The sequence below is a fragment of the Elephantulus edwardii genome, unplaced genomic scaffold (assembly GCF_000299155.1).
Source record: "Elephantulus edwardii isolate Elephantulus edwardi_28Jun2011 unplaced genomic scaffold, EleEdw1.0 scaffold00138, whole genome shotgun sequence".
In the NCBI taxonomy this organism is placed as follows: Eukaryota; Metazoa; Chordata; class Mammalia; order Macroscelidea; family Macroscelididae; genus Elephantulus; species Elephantulus edwardii.
Genome location: NW_006399888.1, coordinates 5,811,418 through 5,828,586, shown reverse-complemented (window position 1 = coordinate 5,828,586; position 17,169 = coordinate 5,811,418). Strand labels below are relative to the sequence as shown.

The following is a 17,169-nucleotide window of genomic DNA, read 5'->3' as shown; positions in this document are numbered from 1 at the left end:
CTCTCCAACATTTATTACTTTCTGTCCTGTTAAACTTTCTCACTGTTACTGGAGTGAGATGGTATCTCATTGTGGTTTTGATTTTCATCTTTCTTTCTTGTTTTCTGGCATTGTTTTTGTGTTTGCAGAACTTCTGGATATAGTTCAAACACTACTGCAGACAGAAAGGCTGGGGGTTTGAGTCCACCCAGGGGTGCTTCAGAAGAAAGACATGAGAAATGAGCCATGAAAGCCTCTTTAGAGCACAGGTGTAGTCTGACATGCGAGGCGTCTCTGTGAGTTAGAATCTGCTCCGTGGAAACATTTTGTGTGGTTCTCCTCCCCTTTTATTTTATATTGGTTTGCTCACAAAGTTCACATACGCTTCACACTATTATTCATTTATATTGTGTTTCATACAATCATTCCCATCAATGGCAACTTTTAAAGAGTAACAGTCCTGACCAGAGGCTTTTTTTAATCTTGAAGAGAAGTCCCCTTTCCTTTAAGAGCTTCCCCAAATGTAGTGAGCATTTGACATTGTATTTTCAAAAGAGCAAGGGCAGGGTTTCTTAAGTATGGACACCATTGCTGAGGAAACTTTTGAATGGAGGTTAATTAGCAGTGATAGGAAGTTCCAGGTCATTGTCTTTAATGATTTGCAGAATATGTTTGTATAACCCAACCAAACAATAAAAAATAAAGATAAAGCCAAAAGACTTCCACCCGCAAATAGTGATAAACATATTCTCCCCTTTACAATTGCATAGCATTAGAGTTTACACCACAAATATTCACAAACATCGCCTTAACAGGCTTCCAGAAATCTGATTAAATGATCAGAACAATATTGGTAGAACCATGTTGTACACAAAATATCCCTGAATGTCAAGACTAGTACTATAATCCGGTCCTTCTGACTATCAATCCTTTATATCCTACTATCTTTCTGAGACACAAATCTTGGTTCACATATTTATCTGAGATGTTTCAATGCCTGAGAACTTAATGTTGTCATTATGTACCATCCAGTTGGAACTAACTCATAGGTAACCCTCCAGTGGGGTATTCAGAGGCTGTAAATCATGCTGGAGAAGGTTTCTCATCTTTCTTCCCTGGAGTAACTGTTGGGCTCGAACTGCCTGCCTTTGACTTGGTAGTACAACTACTTACCAACTAGGGTACCAGAGCTCCTTTACTAGTTAGTGTCTCTTATAAGGAATGATATTTGGTGTGTGTGTCGCAAATGTTCTCTTATAGTAATGGCATTACATCACCTTTAAAAAAAAAAGCTAATTACAGAGACTTAGGGTTTCCAGTCATTCATTGTTGCACTTTTCTCCCTATCCACTCCTTCCTGCTCAATTCACTCTTCTCCTTGAAAATAAAAGCTCTTTCATTGTTATACAATCACGCCCCCCAAGTCCACTCCACTATGTAGCCTTCACTCTGGACCTCTGTAATGACAAGAGTGACACTTTTAATAAAGTGAAAGACTTGATGAAGGTAAACAATGTGTTTGCATTAAAAATACTAGATATATTGTAGTGCTGCCAGCCAAAAGGCTATGCATCTCCTGCTTTTCAAATCCACCAGCAGCTCTGTTAGAGAAAAATGGGTCGTATACTCTCACTAACATTTGCTGCTTCAGAAACCAATGGAAAAGTGTTATAAGTTGTTATAACCACAGTGAGTTGAGGGATCATGACAGGAAGTGAGTGTAAGTAGGGAGGTAAGAGCTCTCTGTAGGGCCAAGTTTACTTGATTCTGTAGGCTCCTATATACACAGTCTCTAGACTTTACTGACTATTACCTAAAGCCAAAGAGCCCTGTTGGCGTGGTGCATGATGTATCAGGCTTCTAAGTGAAAGATCAGCAGTTACAATTCACCTGCTTTATGAGTAAAAGATGGGCAATTTCTTCCTGTAATGATGTACAATTTTGAAAATACAATGGAAGGTCTCTCTGTGTCATAACCTATTGGACTGTGATAGGTTTGGTTTTCTGAGTGGCATCCACTTCCTAAACAACGTGCCTCTGGAAACTCTATGAACGGTGATATATGTTGATGGTTGTGGAGGGGCTTCAGGCCTTTTGTTCATGGGTTCGCTGTGAGTCTTGTTTGACTCTAAGGCGCTCAACAACAACAACAACAACAAAGTAAAAAAAAATATTTGGGACGTTGGTCATGAGCTAATCAGTCCTTGTCTTTAAGATAAAAAAGATTACCTGAGTGATGATATCCATTTTGCCAAGAGTTGCAAAAAATACAATATGCATCAGTTTTATGTTGTTGTTATGTCCTATTGAGTTGCTAGCAACTCATAGCAACCCAACAGCTCTGAACCTTGCTCTATCCTGAGCCAACCTTATTGTCTCTGACACACCTACCTCCATTATACCAGTCACTGGGTCAATCCATTTCCTTCAGGTTCTTCCTTTCTTTCACTGTTTTCCCACACTTCCAAGCATGATGTCCTTTCCCAAGGATGAGTCCCCAATCCACCCCGGTAACATGCCTAAGGGATATCTGATGGTACAGTATGATAAATAGTTACAAGATGGAAACTGACTTTCAGAAAAGCTGACCTGACCCTGGCACCTGTACTGTCCTGGTACCTGGTACCTGACCCTGGTACTTATGAAGTTATTTGTTGTAGTTCCTACTATGGAGAACACCAGGTCAGAGCTTCATTGTGGAACATTTGTAGAAGGAGAAAAAGTACTTAAAACACATGTATCCTTTCAAGCATAAGGTGAAAATAACCCTAATTAGGAGCCCTGGTAGCATACTGCATTACATGTTAGGCTGCTACCTGAAAAGCTGGCAGTTTAAATCTATCTGAGGGAGAAAGATGAAGTGTCACCTGTCTTTTAGCCTCAGAAGCTGAGTGGAAAGTCACAATGAGTTGGAATCACATCATGAACTGTAGGTTTAGGGTTTTTTTTTCCCTGGAACAAACTCTGACCATACCATTCAGAGTGCTGCCTTTAGTGAAGGCTTCCTTTTTCGGTTGGCTCTGAAGAAAGAGCCTTGCCTTTTCTGAGCCTCTGCTTCTGCGTGATCTTGATGCAGCTCAGCGTCTTTTATTTTTGAGCCCTTGTTTAATCTTTCTAAAAAAACCCTCAAAATACATGCTAGACTAAACCTGTCTTACTAACATAATAATGGTAACCCACAGACATATAGGATAGGATTTATAACACATCTTTTTTTTTTTTTTACAGAACTTTTGGGTATTTTTTTGTTTTTTTATTAATTTTAATGAATGTTTACAGAGACTTAGGGTTTCCAGTCATTCATTCTTGTACTTTTCTGCATGCCCATCCTTTCCCCCCAATTAACTTTTCATTGCTATGCAATCCCTCCCCCAAAGTCCACTGTACTGTGCAGCCTTCATTCTGGACTCCTGACATGACAATAATACCTAATCATATATCCCTTTTAGGCAGTTCTCTCCTTCAACTGTTGCAATGCAGTATACATCATTCCTCCCCTTCTTCTCTGTCTTCCCTAAACCCCAACGTCAGTCCTGTTTTACAATAGTGGCCCTATGCAATATTTGTCCTTTAGTGACTGGGTTATTTCACTCAGCATAATGTTCTCCAGGGTTATCCACTTATAATATTTCATGAGTTCTTTTTTTCAGTGTTGCATAGTACTCCATTCTGTGAATATATCAGAGCTTCTCTATCAATTAGTTTGTTGATGGGCACTTGAGTTGTTTCCAGCTCTTTGCTATTGCGAACAAAGCCGCAACAAACATGGGTGTGCATATATCTGTTTGGGTAGAGGTTATGATTTCTTTAGGGTAAATTTCCAGAAGTGGAATTGCTAACTCCAATGGTATTTCTATATGCAAACTTTAGGGAAAGTGCCATATAGCTTTCCACAGTGGTTATACCATTTTACATTCCCACCAACAGTGAATAAGGGTTCCAGTTTCTTCGCACCCTTGCTAGCATTTGTTTGCTGTTGTGTTAAATTTTGCTGTTCTTACTGATATCTCATAGTTGTTTTGATTTGCATCTCTCTTAGAGCTAGGGATTTTGAACATTTCTTCATGTGTTTGTTTGCCATCTGAATGTCTTCTTTGCTGAAGTGTCTGTTCATGTCCTGTGCCCATTTTTCAATTGGGTTATTTACCTTTATCTTGTTGTGCGCTCGAGTATTTTATAAATTCTAGACAAAAGTCCCTTGTCTAACATGTCATTACCAAATATTTTTTCCCAATCTGTAGCTTCCCTTTTTATCCTGTTGGAGAAGTTTTTGGATGTGCATAAGGATTTGATTCTTAGAAGGTCACATTCATCTATTTTATCCTCTCCTGGTTGTAGATTTTCCAGAATGTATGGAAGACTGTTTATGTTGTGAATTAGGACTGCTAGGATTCTTCCAAGCTTTTCTTTAATGAAGTTTGTAGTCCTTGGTTTTAGTCCTAGGTCCATAATCCACTTTGAGTTGATTTTTGTGTATGGAGTGAGGTGTGGATCTTGCTTGAGTCTTCTGCAGATATTTTTCCAATTTTACCAACACTATTTGTTAAAAAGGCTGTCATTTCCCCTCGTAACTGATTTTATCTCCTTGTCAAAAATCAGTTGACCATAGGTAGATGGGCTGATTTCTGGATTCTTCATTCTATTCCATTGATCTATATGTCTGTCATTGTATCAGTACCAAGCTGTCTTGACCACCACAGCAATGTAATAAGATTTGAAATTAGAGAGTGAAATGCCTCCTACCTTATTTCTCTTTTTAAGGAGTGCTTTGCTTATTCAGGGCCGCTTTCTGTTCCAAATAAAACTGGAGATAGCCTACTCTATCTCATTGAAGAATGGAATTTGTATTGGGATTGCACTGAATGTGTAAATTGCTTTTGGTATTATTGTCATTTTCACAACATTGAGTCTTCCTATGCATGAGCAAGGGATATTCTTTTACTTCTCCAGGTCTCTTTTTGTTTCTTGTAGTAATGTTTTGTAATTTCCTTTGTACTTCTGGTTAGATTTAGTCCCAGATAGTTAATCTTGTGATTAGCAATTGTGAAGGATATTGTTTTTCTAAGCTCCAGTTCTGTTATCTCTTTGTCACTGTAGAGGCATCCAATTGGTTTTTGTATGTTGATTTTGTATCCTGCCACTTTGCTGAATTGGTCAACTATGTCCAGTAGTTTTCTTTCTGAATCTTTAGGGTTTTCTAAGTGTACTAAGTATACTATCATATCATATATGTACAGAGATAATTTCACCTCCTCTTTGCCAATTTGAATACTATTGATTTCTTTGTCTTGTCTTATTGCTATCGCTAATATTGAATAGGAGAGGTGATAGTGGGCAACACATCTTTTTATAGGCATATGATTTAATCCTCAATATTATGTAATATATAACTATGGTCTAAAGAGTATATTGTTCAAAATGGCTTTCTTAGCCATTTGAGTTTGGATGGGTAGGAATATGCGAATAGGATGTGTTAGCATATCCATAATGGGATTGAGCAGATCCAAGAGCAGATTTGGAGAATCTCACCACTGGCAAATAAGCAGCAAGAGAATGCAATGCATCTTTTGATGTCAGAAATTCTTGTGCAGCCAGACCAGGGTCTATGCAATTAGCAGCAATAGCAGCCAGCGTCATAGAACCACAGACCTGATATAAGATGAAGCAGATCTTGGAGTTGTTATCCTTCAAATTCAGATCTAAGAGATTTTTGCTGAATATTTTTGGAGGGCTGGAGGAAGGGGAGAGCCATAATTGGCAGCACTAAGAGCATAAAATTATTAGGTTAAAAACTAAGGTGCTTGTGAGCATAATTTTTAAGCTTCCCTGACTAAGAAATTGTATTCTATTAACCTGAATTAAAGCTTTTTGACTTCTCTAACAATAATTCTGTGTGGCCTGTGAGCAATTGCAATGGATTTTGTACTCAGTAAGATTGGTGTTAAGATGAATAGAAAGGGGTGTGGGAGTGTGGGAGGACGACTGATAGGGAAATTGGTTTTGTGTTGTTGATGTTATTGACAGGGACAGTTCACCTTTGTGGAATTGGTAAGGGTCAGTTATAGCCACCCCCAAATTGCCCTTGCTCTTTTTACAATAACATTTTAATGTTTGTAATTTTTGTCCCCCGAAATAGTGTGAGATGAAAGGCTATATCTTTTTCTCTTAGACAAAGGTGATATTTGAATATTTAGCAATTAACACATTGAAGAGGCTTGATCATTTAGAAGAGACTCTAACCTGTGGTGCTTTAACAAGGTACTAGACACTCTCTGTCCAATAATAATAAAAACAAAATCTATTGATATTATTTTAAAGTTTGAATACATTGTTTTTCACAAAAGATCCTTCCCATTTCCTTCACCCCCTACCCATCGAATTGTGAAGTTTGAATACATTATTTTTTTACAAAAGACCCTTCAAATTTCCTTCTTGATATTATTTTAATATCAAGGTGTGAGTCTGGGGATAGAAGCATTGGCATAACCTATTCTTAAGACTATTTTTAAATTCAAGTAGAAGAGATTCAAAATTACATTTTGGTTTTTGAACTTGATTTAATTTTCTTCAGCTTTAATTTGTACTTGCATATGAGTAATTTACAGTATGTTCTATAGTCAGCACCTGGCCTGATTTTGATTACTAATATTGAGCTTTTACAAAGATTCCTACAACAGATATAGTCAATCTGACTCTTAGGCACTTCATGTGTAAAGTCATTATTTGTAATTTTTCTAAAAATGTATTTGGTGGTGAATAAATTGTTGTATGTATTAAATTCAGTATTTCTATTTCCTGCTTCATTTCTGTCACTAAGTTTGTACTTTCCAACCTACTATACCATTCCTTCTTCATTGCTTCCAACTTCTGCATTCTGGTCACCGATTATCAGTAATGTATCTTAGTTTGCATGTTTGGTCAATTTTGGATTACAAAATTTGGTAAAAAGGGCCAATTTTCTCTTTTTTTTTCGCTTTAGCTGTTGGTATATATATTCTTCTAAGTGGTATAGCACTAGTCTGTTTATTTCCTGTACAGAGGTAACTTGTGGTTGCTGTGATCCTAAACACTGTGACACTGATGTATCAAATGTGATAATGGTAACCCATGGTGGACAGTGTTTGGTAGAGCTCCCTGATTAAAACAAGCTTGGAAGCAAGAGTGGCATCCACTTCCAAAATAGCTTGCCTCCAGAAACTCTATGAACTTGGAGAAACAATGAAAGGGTTCAGGTCTTTCATTCATAGGGTCACTGTGACTCATCTATGACTTGGTGACACTTAACATATATATTTGAATAGTAGTCATATTAACAGGTCTTCCTTATATGTATATGGATACTATTGTATCACTCACAATATTGTACTTCAGGATAGAACTTGAAATTGTCTTATTTAACTATGAATGCAATGCTATGCTTCTGGGTTTTTTTATTCCCAGTAGAATACACTATGCGATTATCTGATCCAGAGCCACCAAAGCCAGTCCATCTCACCTCACTAATGCCTAGAAAGTTAATTTTTATGCATACCATTTCATTTGTCGCAACTTCTAGTTTTCCAACATTCATACTACATACAGTCCATGTTCTAACTATTAAAGGATGTTTGCAGCTGTTTCATCTCACTTTTATTGACTTTCAATCTGGGTGTTTTTTCTAATACTGTATCTATATTTCTGTATTGTTCATAGGATTTTCAGAAGCCTACTTTTTAAGAAATGGATGAGCAATCCTGCCCCTAGTCTATCTTAATCTGGGAGCTCGGCTAAAATCTGTCCACCATGGATGATTCTTCTGGCATTTGACTCACCAGTCTCACAGCTTTTATCATCACAGCAACATACAAGTTATGCTAGTGCAGCACACTGACAGATAAGTGCTGTACTAATAAAAACAATGCTAAACAAACAATAATGTAAATGCCTAAGTAGAATGTAATTAACATATGTAGATTATACAATACTCTGACACTTAAATCTCACAGTTTTCATGGCTTCAAGTCTCAATTCCATGCATTAGCTCTTCCTTGAAGTTTCCAAGTTTAGAGCAAGAAAGCATTGGCAACAGAAGGAAGCATCTTGATCCTGGAGCACTAGCATGCCGGATCCAGCCTAGACATTGATCTCACCTGGAACATGATCCTGCCGTGCCAGTCATGTGCCTCAACCGGAACCTGTAGCACCTACCATGCATAGCCCCATCCTGTCACAAAGCCACTGGCCTCAGATGGGCCCTCCATGATTTTCATAGATCTGGTTTGTTATCTGAGCATGTACACTACACCACATTGAGACAGGCTTAGACACAAGCTCACAGACAAAGGTTGTTCTCCATGACTACCAGAGAGAAAGTGTTCCCTTCAACCTGGTGCCTGGGATTATGACAGACTAGTGTATTTTCTACCACTAAATCTAACTCCAATATTACTGCATATTTTTGGTGCAAACCCTGTAAGTTCCATTATTTGAAGTCCTTTAAAACAATTGGTTAGATAAATTAGTCTAATGTTTAGTTTATTTTCTTCTTTGTTAGGTCCTTCACCAAAAGGATTGGCAGTAACTTCTATCTACTTGAGCTATGTAGAGTATATTTTTTTGTAAAAATTAAAAAGATAAAGAATAGAATATTAATCATTGATAATACTTTAAAAGATAAAGACAGAAACAATTAAAAATCAATAGAGAGTTAAACAACCTACAAATCTATTGTCCATTATAAGCATCTAGTTTAGGTTCTTATATAAGTATCAATATTTTTACAATATAGAATTATGCTAAATATGGGTGTTTAAATCTTTTTGGTTTTTAATGGACAAAAACTTTATTATATTATTTAAAAAGTTTATTTTATATTTATACGAATACAAAATTTGTGTATGTTGTGTTTCACAATTTCCTTCATTCATATTGTGTTTCACATATCTTTAAGATCTTGAAAATCTATATCCAAATATATATTTTATCATATTAGCTTTAATGATTATATACACTTTTTTTTCTATTGAGCTTGAGTTTAACCAATTTCACTCTTGTATATAGGACATAAATTTTTATTGAACTAATTTTTATTTTAAGAGTCAAGTCAGAGTCTGGGAAAGTGAATATTTCCAATTATTTTAAGTTTCAAATTCATGTTTCCAGATTACCTTTGTAGAAACTTTTTCCTGTTGAACTGGAATAAAAACACTTGAGGTGGAGAAATGGCGAGGCCTATACTGAGCTGTCCTTTCTCCTCAGCCTGTGGATCGCTGGGAACTGGCATGATGCTGAGTTCCTGGGCCACCTCCTCAATTGAAGAAGTGGCAGAGGCTGGTCCTAATACGCTTCGCTGGCTGCAACTCTACATCTACAAGGATCGTGAAGTAACCAAGCAGCTTGTGCGACGGGCTGAGAGGATGGGCTACAAGGCCGTATTTGTGACAGTGGACACTCCTTACCTGGGCAACCGCTTCGACGACGTGCGTAACAGGTTCAAACTGCCACCACATCTCAGGTAACCAAGAGTCTTTGATCATTGGAACCCTTGAGCTGGTTTTTCATGAGTTAGCTCCAGACATTTTCTTTAGTTCCCACATGGGAGCCTTGGGAAGACTAAATTGTCACAGAAGTGTTTGTAACAAGTATGGCTGAAAGAGCCCTTGTCTAGGCATGCTAGGATATGGCTTCTAAAGATACCTTCATTTCTAGATAGTTACAGAATCTACAGCAAATCTTTCTCTTTTTTTTATGAGAGTCAGCTAATTCAGCTGTAAAACAAACAGGGGTTGTCACATATTTGCAAAAGCCAATCAAATCTATATACTCAAAGTGCTTTAAGATCTTTAAAAAGTATAAATTTCTTCTCAGTTGGGAAGTGGTTAATTTAGCAAGGAAATGGTTGCTTTATTGTGATCCTTGTGTGCTAACTTTTATCTATTGAAATCAGAGATAGCTTTTAATTTTATTTCAAATTTTATTTGAAATTACTGAACCTGGGTAGGTTGGAAAAAGATAAAACATATGAAAGCATATATTTGGTCCCTACTTCATCTCTCAGATGTTTGATCCCTACCTCATCTCCCACTTCTACTTTTCAGCAACATTACTCATTTATTGTGGCTAACTCTTGGGTCAAAATTAGATCATTCATTTACTCTTATTAATGAAAATAATCTATCAAACATCCAAAGCTAAATTATAGTGGATGTAGGGACATCCAAACTATTATTACTGTTATTGTTAGGTGTTATTGAGTATGATTCATAGTGACCCTATGGGCAACAAATCTGGACCCTGTCCTATTCTGAGATGTCCTCATCATCTCTGATACACTTGAGCCCATTGCTTCCATCACTGTGTCAATCTATCTTGTTGGGGGTTCTTCTCCTTCATGGACCCTCAATTTTTTTCAACCTTGATATCTCTTTCCAGTGAATAGCCGCATCTAGCCTATTTTTTTCTTTTTACCACTTCTGATTATTTTTTCTTTTATTCTGATTTATTTACAAAGTTTGAATACATTGTTTTTCCAAAAGATCCTTCCCATTTTCTTCACCCCACCGACCCACTCACTGAATTGTGCAACTGTATAATTAACACCCTACTCCCCGATCCTTAACCCTCTATTTCCACCCTCTTCTGCACCTTGAATCCTCATACACATTCTACAGTAATGGTTTTGTACAGTGTTTGTCCTTGTGGGACTGAGTTCTTTCACTCAGCATAATGCTGACCAGTCCCTCCCAAGTTAGGTAGTAATTTACAAAATGATTGCTCCTGCATGCTGCATAGTATTCCATTGTATGAATGTACTACAACTTCTCAATCCATTTGATTGTAGTAGGACATGTGGGCTGCTTGTTTGTTCTTGTGAAGGTGAATAATGCTACTATGAACACTGCATATCTAGCCTATTATTAGCAGAGGATTATTGTTCCTTTCCCTGAAAGATTTTAAACTTACAATCATTTGTAAACAAAGCTATAAACTCAGTGCAGTTTATTAATAAACTAATATATATAAAGTTTAAGAGACTTCAACTCTTAAACTATAGCTCTCATTTCTCCATTTTTTTTTCTTCCCGTGGTTCCCACCAATAATATCTTAGATTATTCATACCAGTTGTGTGACTGGTAAGTGATTGGTAGCCCCTGGATTTTGGATATGAATGAAAAAATTTATTTCGGTGGGGAATATTTTTCATGATGGAGTTTCAAAACATATGCCGAAGCATGTGAGAATATACAGGTTGTCCTTAGACTTTACTGTGCATAGAACATTCTCACTCTACCTGTAAGAGTAAGCCTTCTGAAATATTAAAAATCAAATCTATATTCCAAGTAAGGATAAGAAGGTTATCAGAAGTCATACATTTCATATATATTATAATCAGAGTGAAGCACATGGCAATCATCACATCTGTCTATACATTATACACAGTCTTGTGTGACAGATGTTTGACAAGTAGTTCTACTCTCTAACAACTATGTCATTTCCATCACCTTGTTAGATAATTCTGCGGAGACATTTCATTATCCAGAACAAGGGAATAGTTCTGAAGGTGTACAAAAAACAGGAGAAATAAAGTGAACACAACAGTCCGTAGTTGCCTCACTTCTCTATCTTTCAGTTGCTTTTTTTTTATTAAATAATTACTTTTCCATTACTTAAGCTTCTGATAGGAAACATTCCTCACCGTTTCCTCTTAGTCATTTGCAAAAGAATATGCTACTTCTTTTCTTTCTCTTCTTCTTCCTCCTCTGACTATTACTTACTACTAAATAATATGCATCTTAATTATTTAACTTCAGAAACATTTCCTTGCTGTGGATAACAAAATGTGTTTTGCAGCATTATCTGTCTAGATGATGGAAATGACATAGCTGCTAATTTGGGCTGGTGACTCTCTCTCTCTCTTTCGGTACCGGATCCACTCGGTGAGGAGCCGGAAGGCTCCTTGGTTTTTTTCTCTTGTGCGTTGCTCCTGGGCATTCGCCCAGCTGACGTGAAGTGAAGGGCCTTGAGACAAAAGCCTCTTTCAGCTGCCTGTCCGTCTATGTGCGCAGGAGTGGTCCTGGCCGCTCAGCTTGTCACATCTCCCACCTGAAGATGATCAAACCATGAGCAATACATCCAGGTTATAGAGAACACAGGAAACAACCCCCCAGATGGGGTCACCCCACAGTGCACACTGGAGTTGTTTGTCCCCGTGGACGCAGGGCGGGGCCAGCGCCTTCTGGTCAGTTCCTCCCCAGCCCACGTCCAGCTCTCGAAGGCAGAGCTCACTAATGGGAGGCCCAGGCTTCCTCTCGAGACCCACGTACAATCCAACAAACTAATCTGCTACCGTCTGATATGAAATCAGATTTCTTTCGGCAGCTGACTTGACTCGGAGGAGGTGAGGCCTGGCTTTTCAGAAGTGAAGCTTGGCAAAGGAAGGAGGCAGGAAATCCAGGGGAGAATGAGTCTGTGAGGCAGTGACTACTTCCAGCTCTCCTGCCTCCCTGCCGGGCTGGGGGCAGGGTCTCCATTCTGGCCATCTGGGACCAGCAGGAGTTCTGGAGTTTGCTGTTCTCTGTTTGTTCCATCAGCAGAATATATGTGTACGTGTGTATGTGTGGAGGGTCCCAAACCCTGAAGGAGTAAGGGGGAGTCCCATTTGTCCCATCAGTCAATAGAGAGCTACATGGGACTTGGAGAGCGACACCTCTCTCTAGTTGTCCTTGATGGAGATGCAATTGTGCCCTCTGGGTGGCTATTTTCCTCTTTGGTGAGAATTGTTTGAAGAATCTTCAATCATTCACAAAGATTCTGGTAAATCCCGACAGACACCTACCTTTATCTGCATTTTTCCCAGTGTCCTTTCTTAAGTCTTGAAATAATCTATCAATAGCAGTCAACTCAGCTCTCTATTGTCATGTTGGATCAGACTTTGAACTGACCCTCACTGGGTTTTCTGTGCTATAAACGCTACTAGAGGAGCTTGCCTGTCTTTCTCAGAGGGAGACACTGGTGAATTCGAACCACCAGAGAGGTGCACTCTGTGGGTTAACAGTGCAACTTCCTAATGGACTATGACACCAGAACTCCCTATTTACACATCCAGATTAGCTTGTTATGAAACAACAGTTTAAGATACTCATTCCAGGCCACTGTTGGATTCCTGGGAACCCTCCTGAACATAAGCAGCCAGTGAGATTTTGCATGAGCAGGTCCACAACTTTTCTGAGCTCTTTACCCCAGCACTTGTCACTGTCCTCTCCGTCTGTTCTTCCAAGGCATAGGGCATGCTCAAGCTTCGAGACTTCCCTTCATCTGTAAATTCCTTTCACTGGTAAACTCTTTCCTCCAAATCAACATGAGACTATTTTTCTCATTTGCCTTAAGTCTTGACACTAGAGATGTCTCAACATTGGAAAATCAAGTAGAATTTGAGAATGAATACCATGATAGAAATAAAAGGAGAGAGGGAGGAGAAAGATAAAATGGAGAAAGGATGGAGGGGGAGAGAAAGTGAGAATGAGAGAAAAAGAGAAAGGGGAAAGAAGAAAAGAAAAGGGAAAGGGGAAAGAAAAAGAAGAAGAGAGGAGAAAGAAAAATCTGTGCAGACATTCTTGACTGTTCTTTCACTCGTCCCAAAACATTCAACACTTTGTAGTAGGTGTTCAAGAAGTAACTGGTAGATCAGTAAATAATAACTTATGAGGACATAGGAGAAACGGAGATGGTGAGCAGGAGAAAAAGTGCAAGATAGAGAGATTTGTATAAAACTTGGTGCATGACCTATTCAAATTCACTTAGTGTCGCCAAGTCAAGTTGCTATCAACTCAAAAGCAATCCTCAATTGGATTTCTAAAGCCATAAATCTTTACCAGAGAATTTACCAGAGAAGACTTCCCATACTTCTCCAGAGAAGCATCTGGTGGAATAAAACCAACAGTATTGCGGTTGGCAGCCCAGCTTGTTATACACACACCACCAAGACATCTTACAAGGCCTACTCATCCATTTGTTTTTCTCATTGCCATCAAGGCAGGATTGACCCAGGGGTGATTATTGGATTTCTGAGAAAGATTGCCTATCTGGGGAGTTATTGGTAGATTCAAACCTCCAGAGAGGCACAGCTTTGTGTTAGCAGTGCAACTCTCCACAGACAAGGCATGACCGACTAGCCTCTAATTTTTTGGTTAGGACAACAATCACACTAATAGTTGTGGAAGGCAGACTAATGACCTCCCATAGACATCCGTGATCTTCTCAATCTTCTAAATTGCTTTGCATCTGAGAGCTGAAGAATTAATAAGAATGACAGAAGAAGAATTGATGCCTTTGAGTTCTGTTGCTGGAGAGGAGTATTGAACATATCATGGACTGCCAACAGAACAAATAAGGAGGTCTTTCTTGGAGAGAATAAAACCAGTTTGTTCTTGTGAATCAAGAATTTGGAAACTCCACCTCACATACCTTGGGCATGTTGTGGGGAGGTGCCAGTCCGTGGAGAAGGATATCATGCTTGGAAGGGTTGAGAGTCAGTGCAGGAGAGGAAGACCATGGATAAGATGGATTTACACAGTGACTGTGGCAATGGGGTCGGGTGTATTGGAGATGGTGATATCAATTTAGGACAGAGCAAGGTTCACAGCGGTTGTTCATACAGTTGTTGTGAGATACAGTGGACTCGATGGCATGTAACAACAACAGCACAAAGACCTTCATGCTCTAATATTTTGTGAGTATGCTACTTGGTAAAAGGAATTTTGCAGATGTGTTGAAATGGAATATTTTGCGATTGGGAGATTGCCCTGGATTATCTTGGTGGATTTCATGTAGTCATAAGAGTCTTACAAGTGAGTTGCAGGATCAGAGAAGAGGGTGTGAGGTAAGCAGCAGAGACTAGAGTGATGTATTGTCACAAGTGAAGAAATGCAAGTGGTCTCTTTATGTGTCATTGAGTTGGAACCAACTCCTAGCTGACCATCTAGTGGGTTTGTAGGTGATATACATGGCACGGGAGGAAATGACTCATTCTTCTTCTACACAGCAGCTGATAGATTCAAGCTGCCTGCCTTTGGGTTAGAAGTGCAACTCCTTGTCACTAGGCCATCAGAGCTCCCAGAAACCTGAGAGCCTTTCCTTGGCTGTAAATGGCATTGATTTCTAGAAGTAGAGAAAGGCAAGAAAAGAGACTCCCCTAGGGCCTCCAGAAGGAACACAACCTCCCCAAATCTCAAGTGGAGACCAATGGGACCCATTTCTGGGTGCTTGCCCTCCAGACCTGGGAAATGATTGCATTTCTATTTGGTTTAAATGACACAATTTGTGAGCATTGTTTAAAGCTTCTGAGGTCATTCAGAGTCATAATCATCCTAGAACAGAATATAACTGCCCCGTGGGGTCTCCAGGACTGTAGATCTTCACGAGAACAGACTATTTCCTTCCTAGCAGAGTGGCTCAGAGATTTGAACCACTGACCCTTTCGTTAGCAATCTCATGCTTACCCACTGTGTCACCAGGGCTTCTACAGCAGCAGTACATTAAAAACCCCGTCACTGAGTTGGCTCTGAGGCTGTACATCTTTATGCTAGTAGACTGCTTATTTTCTCCCAAGGAGCAGCTAGTGGATTTGAACTTGCTGCATTTTGGTTAGAAGTGCCATAAAAGAAGGAACTCAGGATAACACTGCTCTGCTGATTTCCTCCTCAACAGAGCTTCTAATGAGCTCGACCCTAATAACTGGACTTAAAATTGCCGACTGAGCCTCAGCCAGCTCACATCCCTCCTATTCTGATTTTTGTCTTTATTTATGTCATTTACCTTCTGATAATTGTACTTTCTGACAATGTTGATTTTTATTTTCTATCACTCCTTATTTGATTGCTAAGCCTGTGCTGATGAGATTTTTGACTATTCTATTCACTGAGATGGTCCCAACATCTTAAATGGAGTGTAAAATATGTGCTCAAGAAGTAATTGGTAAATCAGTAAATAGCAAATTACTAAGAAATATGAGGTGTACCCAGAAATAGTAGGGCTGGTACAGATAAGACAGGAGGCCGATCTGTTGTTTATAGGGCCCCTATGAGTCGTCCTCAATTCGATAGCACCTACCAACAATAATCAATAAGGAATAACCCAAAGGTGATGTCTCCCTGATGATTCATGTCCACCAAGCAACTCTGCTGGAACAAGATGGTAATCTCCTCTGACGCTATGTACAACCTCCGGAATTCTGCTGGAGGATCAGTTATAAATTGGTGCAAACTCAACAGCAAAGAGTTGGTGGTTGGTTTGTTGGCTTATTTTATTTTAATTTTTTGTTTTGTTTTAGTTGAATAAGAAAGAAGAGCCCTAGTGATATGATGGTTAAAACATTTGGTTATTAACTGAAATGTTAGTGGTTCAAACTCACCTTTCACTCCATGGAGGAAAATGTGCTCATCTGCTTTCATAAAGATTACAGGTTTAGAAACCCTGAACGGCAGTTCTGTTCTGTTCTGTTCTGTTCTATTTTGAATGGTTGTTATGAGTCAGGACTCAAATGCCAACTGGCTTATGAATTTACTAAGAAGTTGGATTCTTCTTATCTAAACCTCATCCAAACATTCTTATTGAAACCTAGGCTCTATCTTATCTTCAAACTCTCCAGTCACGTTAAGGAAGAAACTGTTGTTGTTGTGTAACATTGAGTTGTCTCTGACTCATAACTGATCCTCCAGAGCATTTTCTGAGGCAGTAAATCATATGGGAGTTGAATGCCCATCTTTCTCCCACAGACCAGTTGATGAATTTGAACTATATGTCTTTGGGTTGACAGCACAGCTCTTTACCACTAGTCTAGGGATATATTAAGAGATGATTTTTTAGTAACCCAAAAGTTTTGTTTTAATTAGCCAAAAATTATAACCTTCAGTATGGATTATGCCTCAACATAAAGGAAAACTGAACCAACAAACACCATTGTGATAAACAGAATAGTTTAGAATTGTCAAGGCTTTCATTTTACTTGCTTGAATGCACATTCAATGCTCATGGAAGTAGCAGTCAAGATATCAAATTATATACTACATTGGACAAGTCTTTTTGCAAAGGACCTGTATAAAGTGCTAAAGAGCAGGAATGTAACTTTAAAGATGTCAGTATATCTGCCCTAGAAATGACATTTTCAAAAGCTTAATATGCTTGTGAAGCCTGGACAAACACTCTTGGCACCAG

At 38.7% G+C, this 17,169-nt stretch overlaps 1 protein-coding gene across 1 annotated transcript in view; it reads left to right on the top strand.

The window, feature by feature from the left end:
- HAO1 (hydroxyacid oxidase (glycolate oxidase) 1) overlaps window positions 1-17,169 on the top strand; it is an 89,968-nt gene that overhangs the window by 34,401 nt on the left and 38,398 nt on the right. The window contains exon 3 of the mRNA XM_006894237.1: window positions 9,217-9,472. Within this exon, the coding sequence (XP_006894299.1) occupies window positions 9,217-9,472 (256 nt within the window). The remainder of the gene's footprint in view (window positions 1-9,216; window positions 9,473-17,169) is intronic.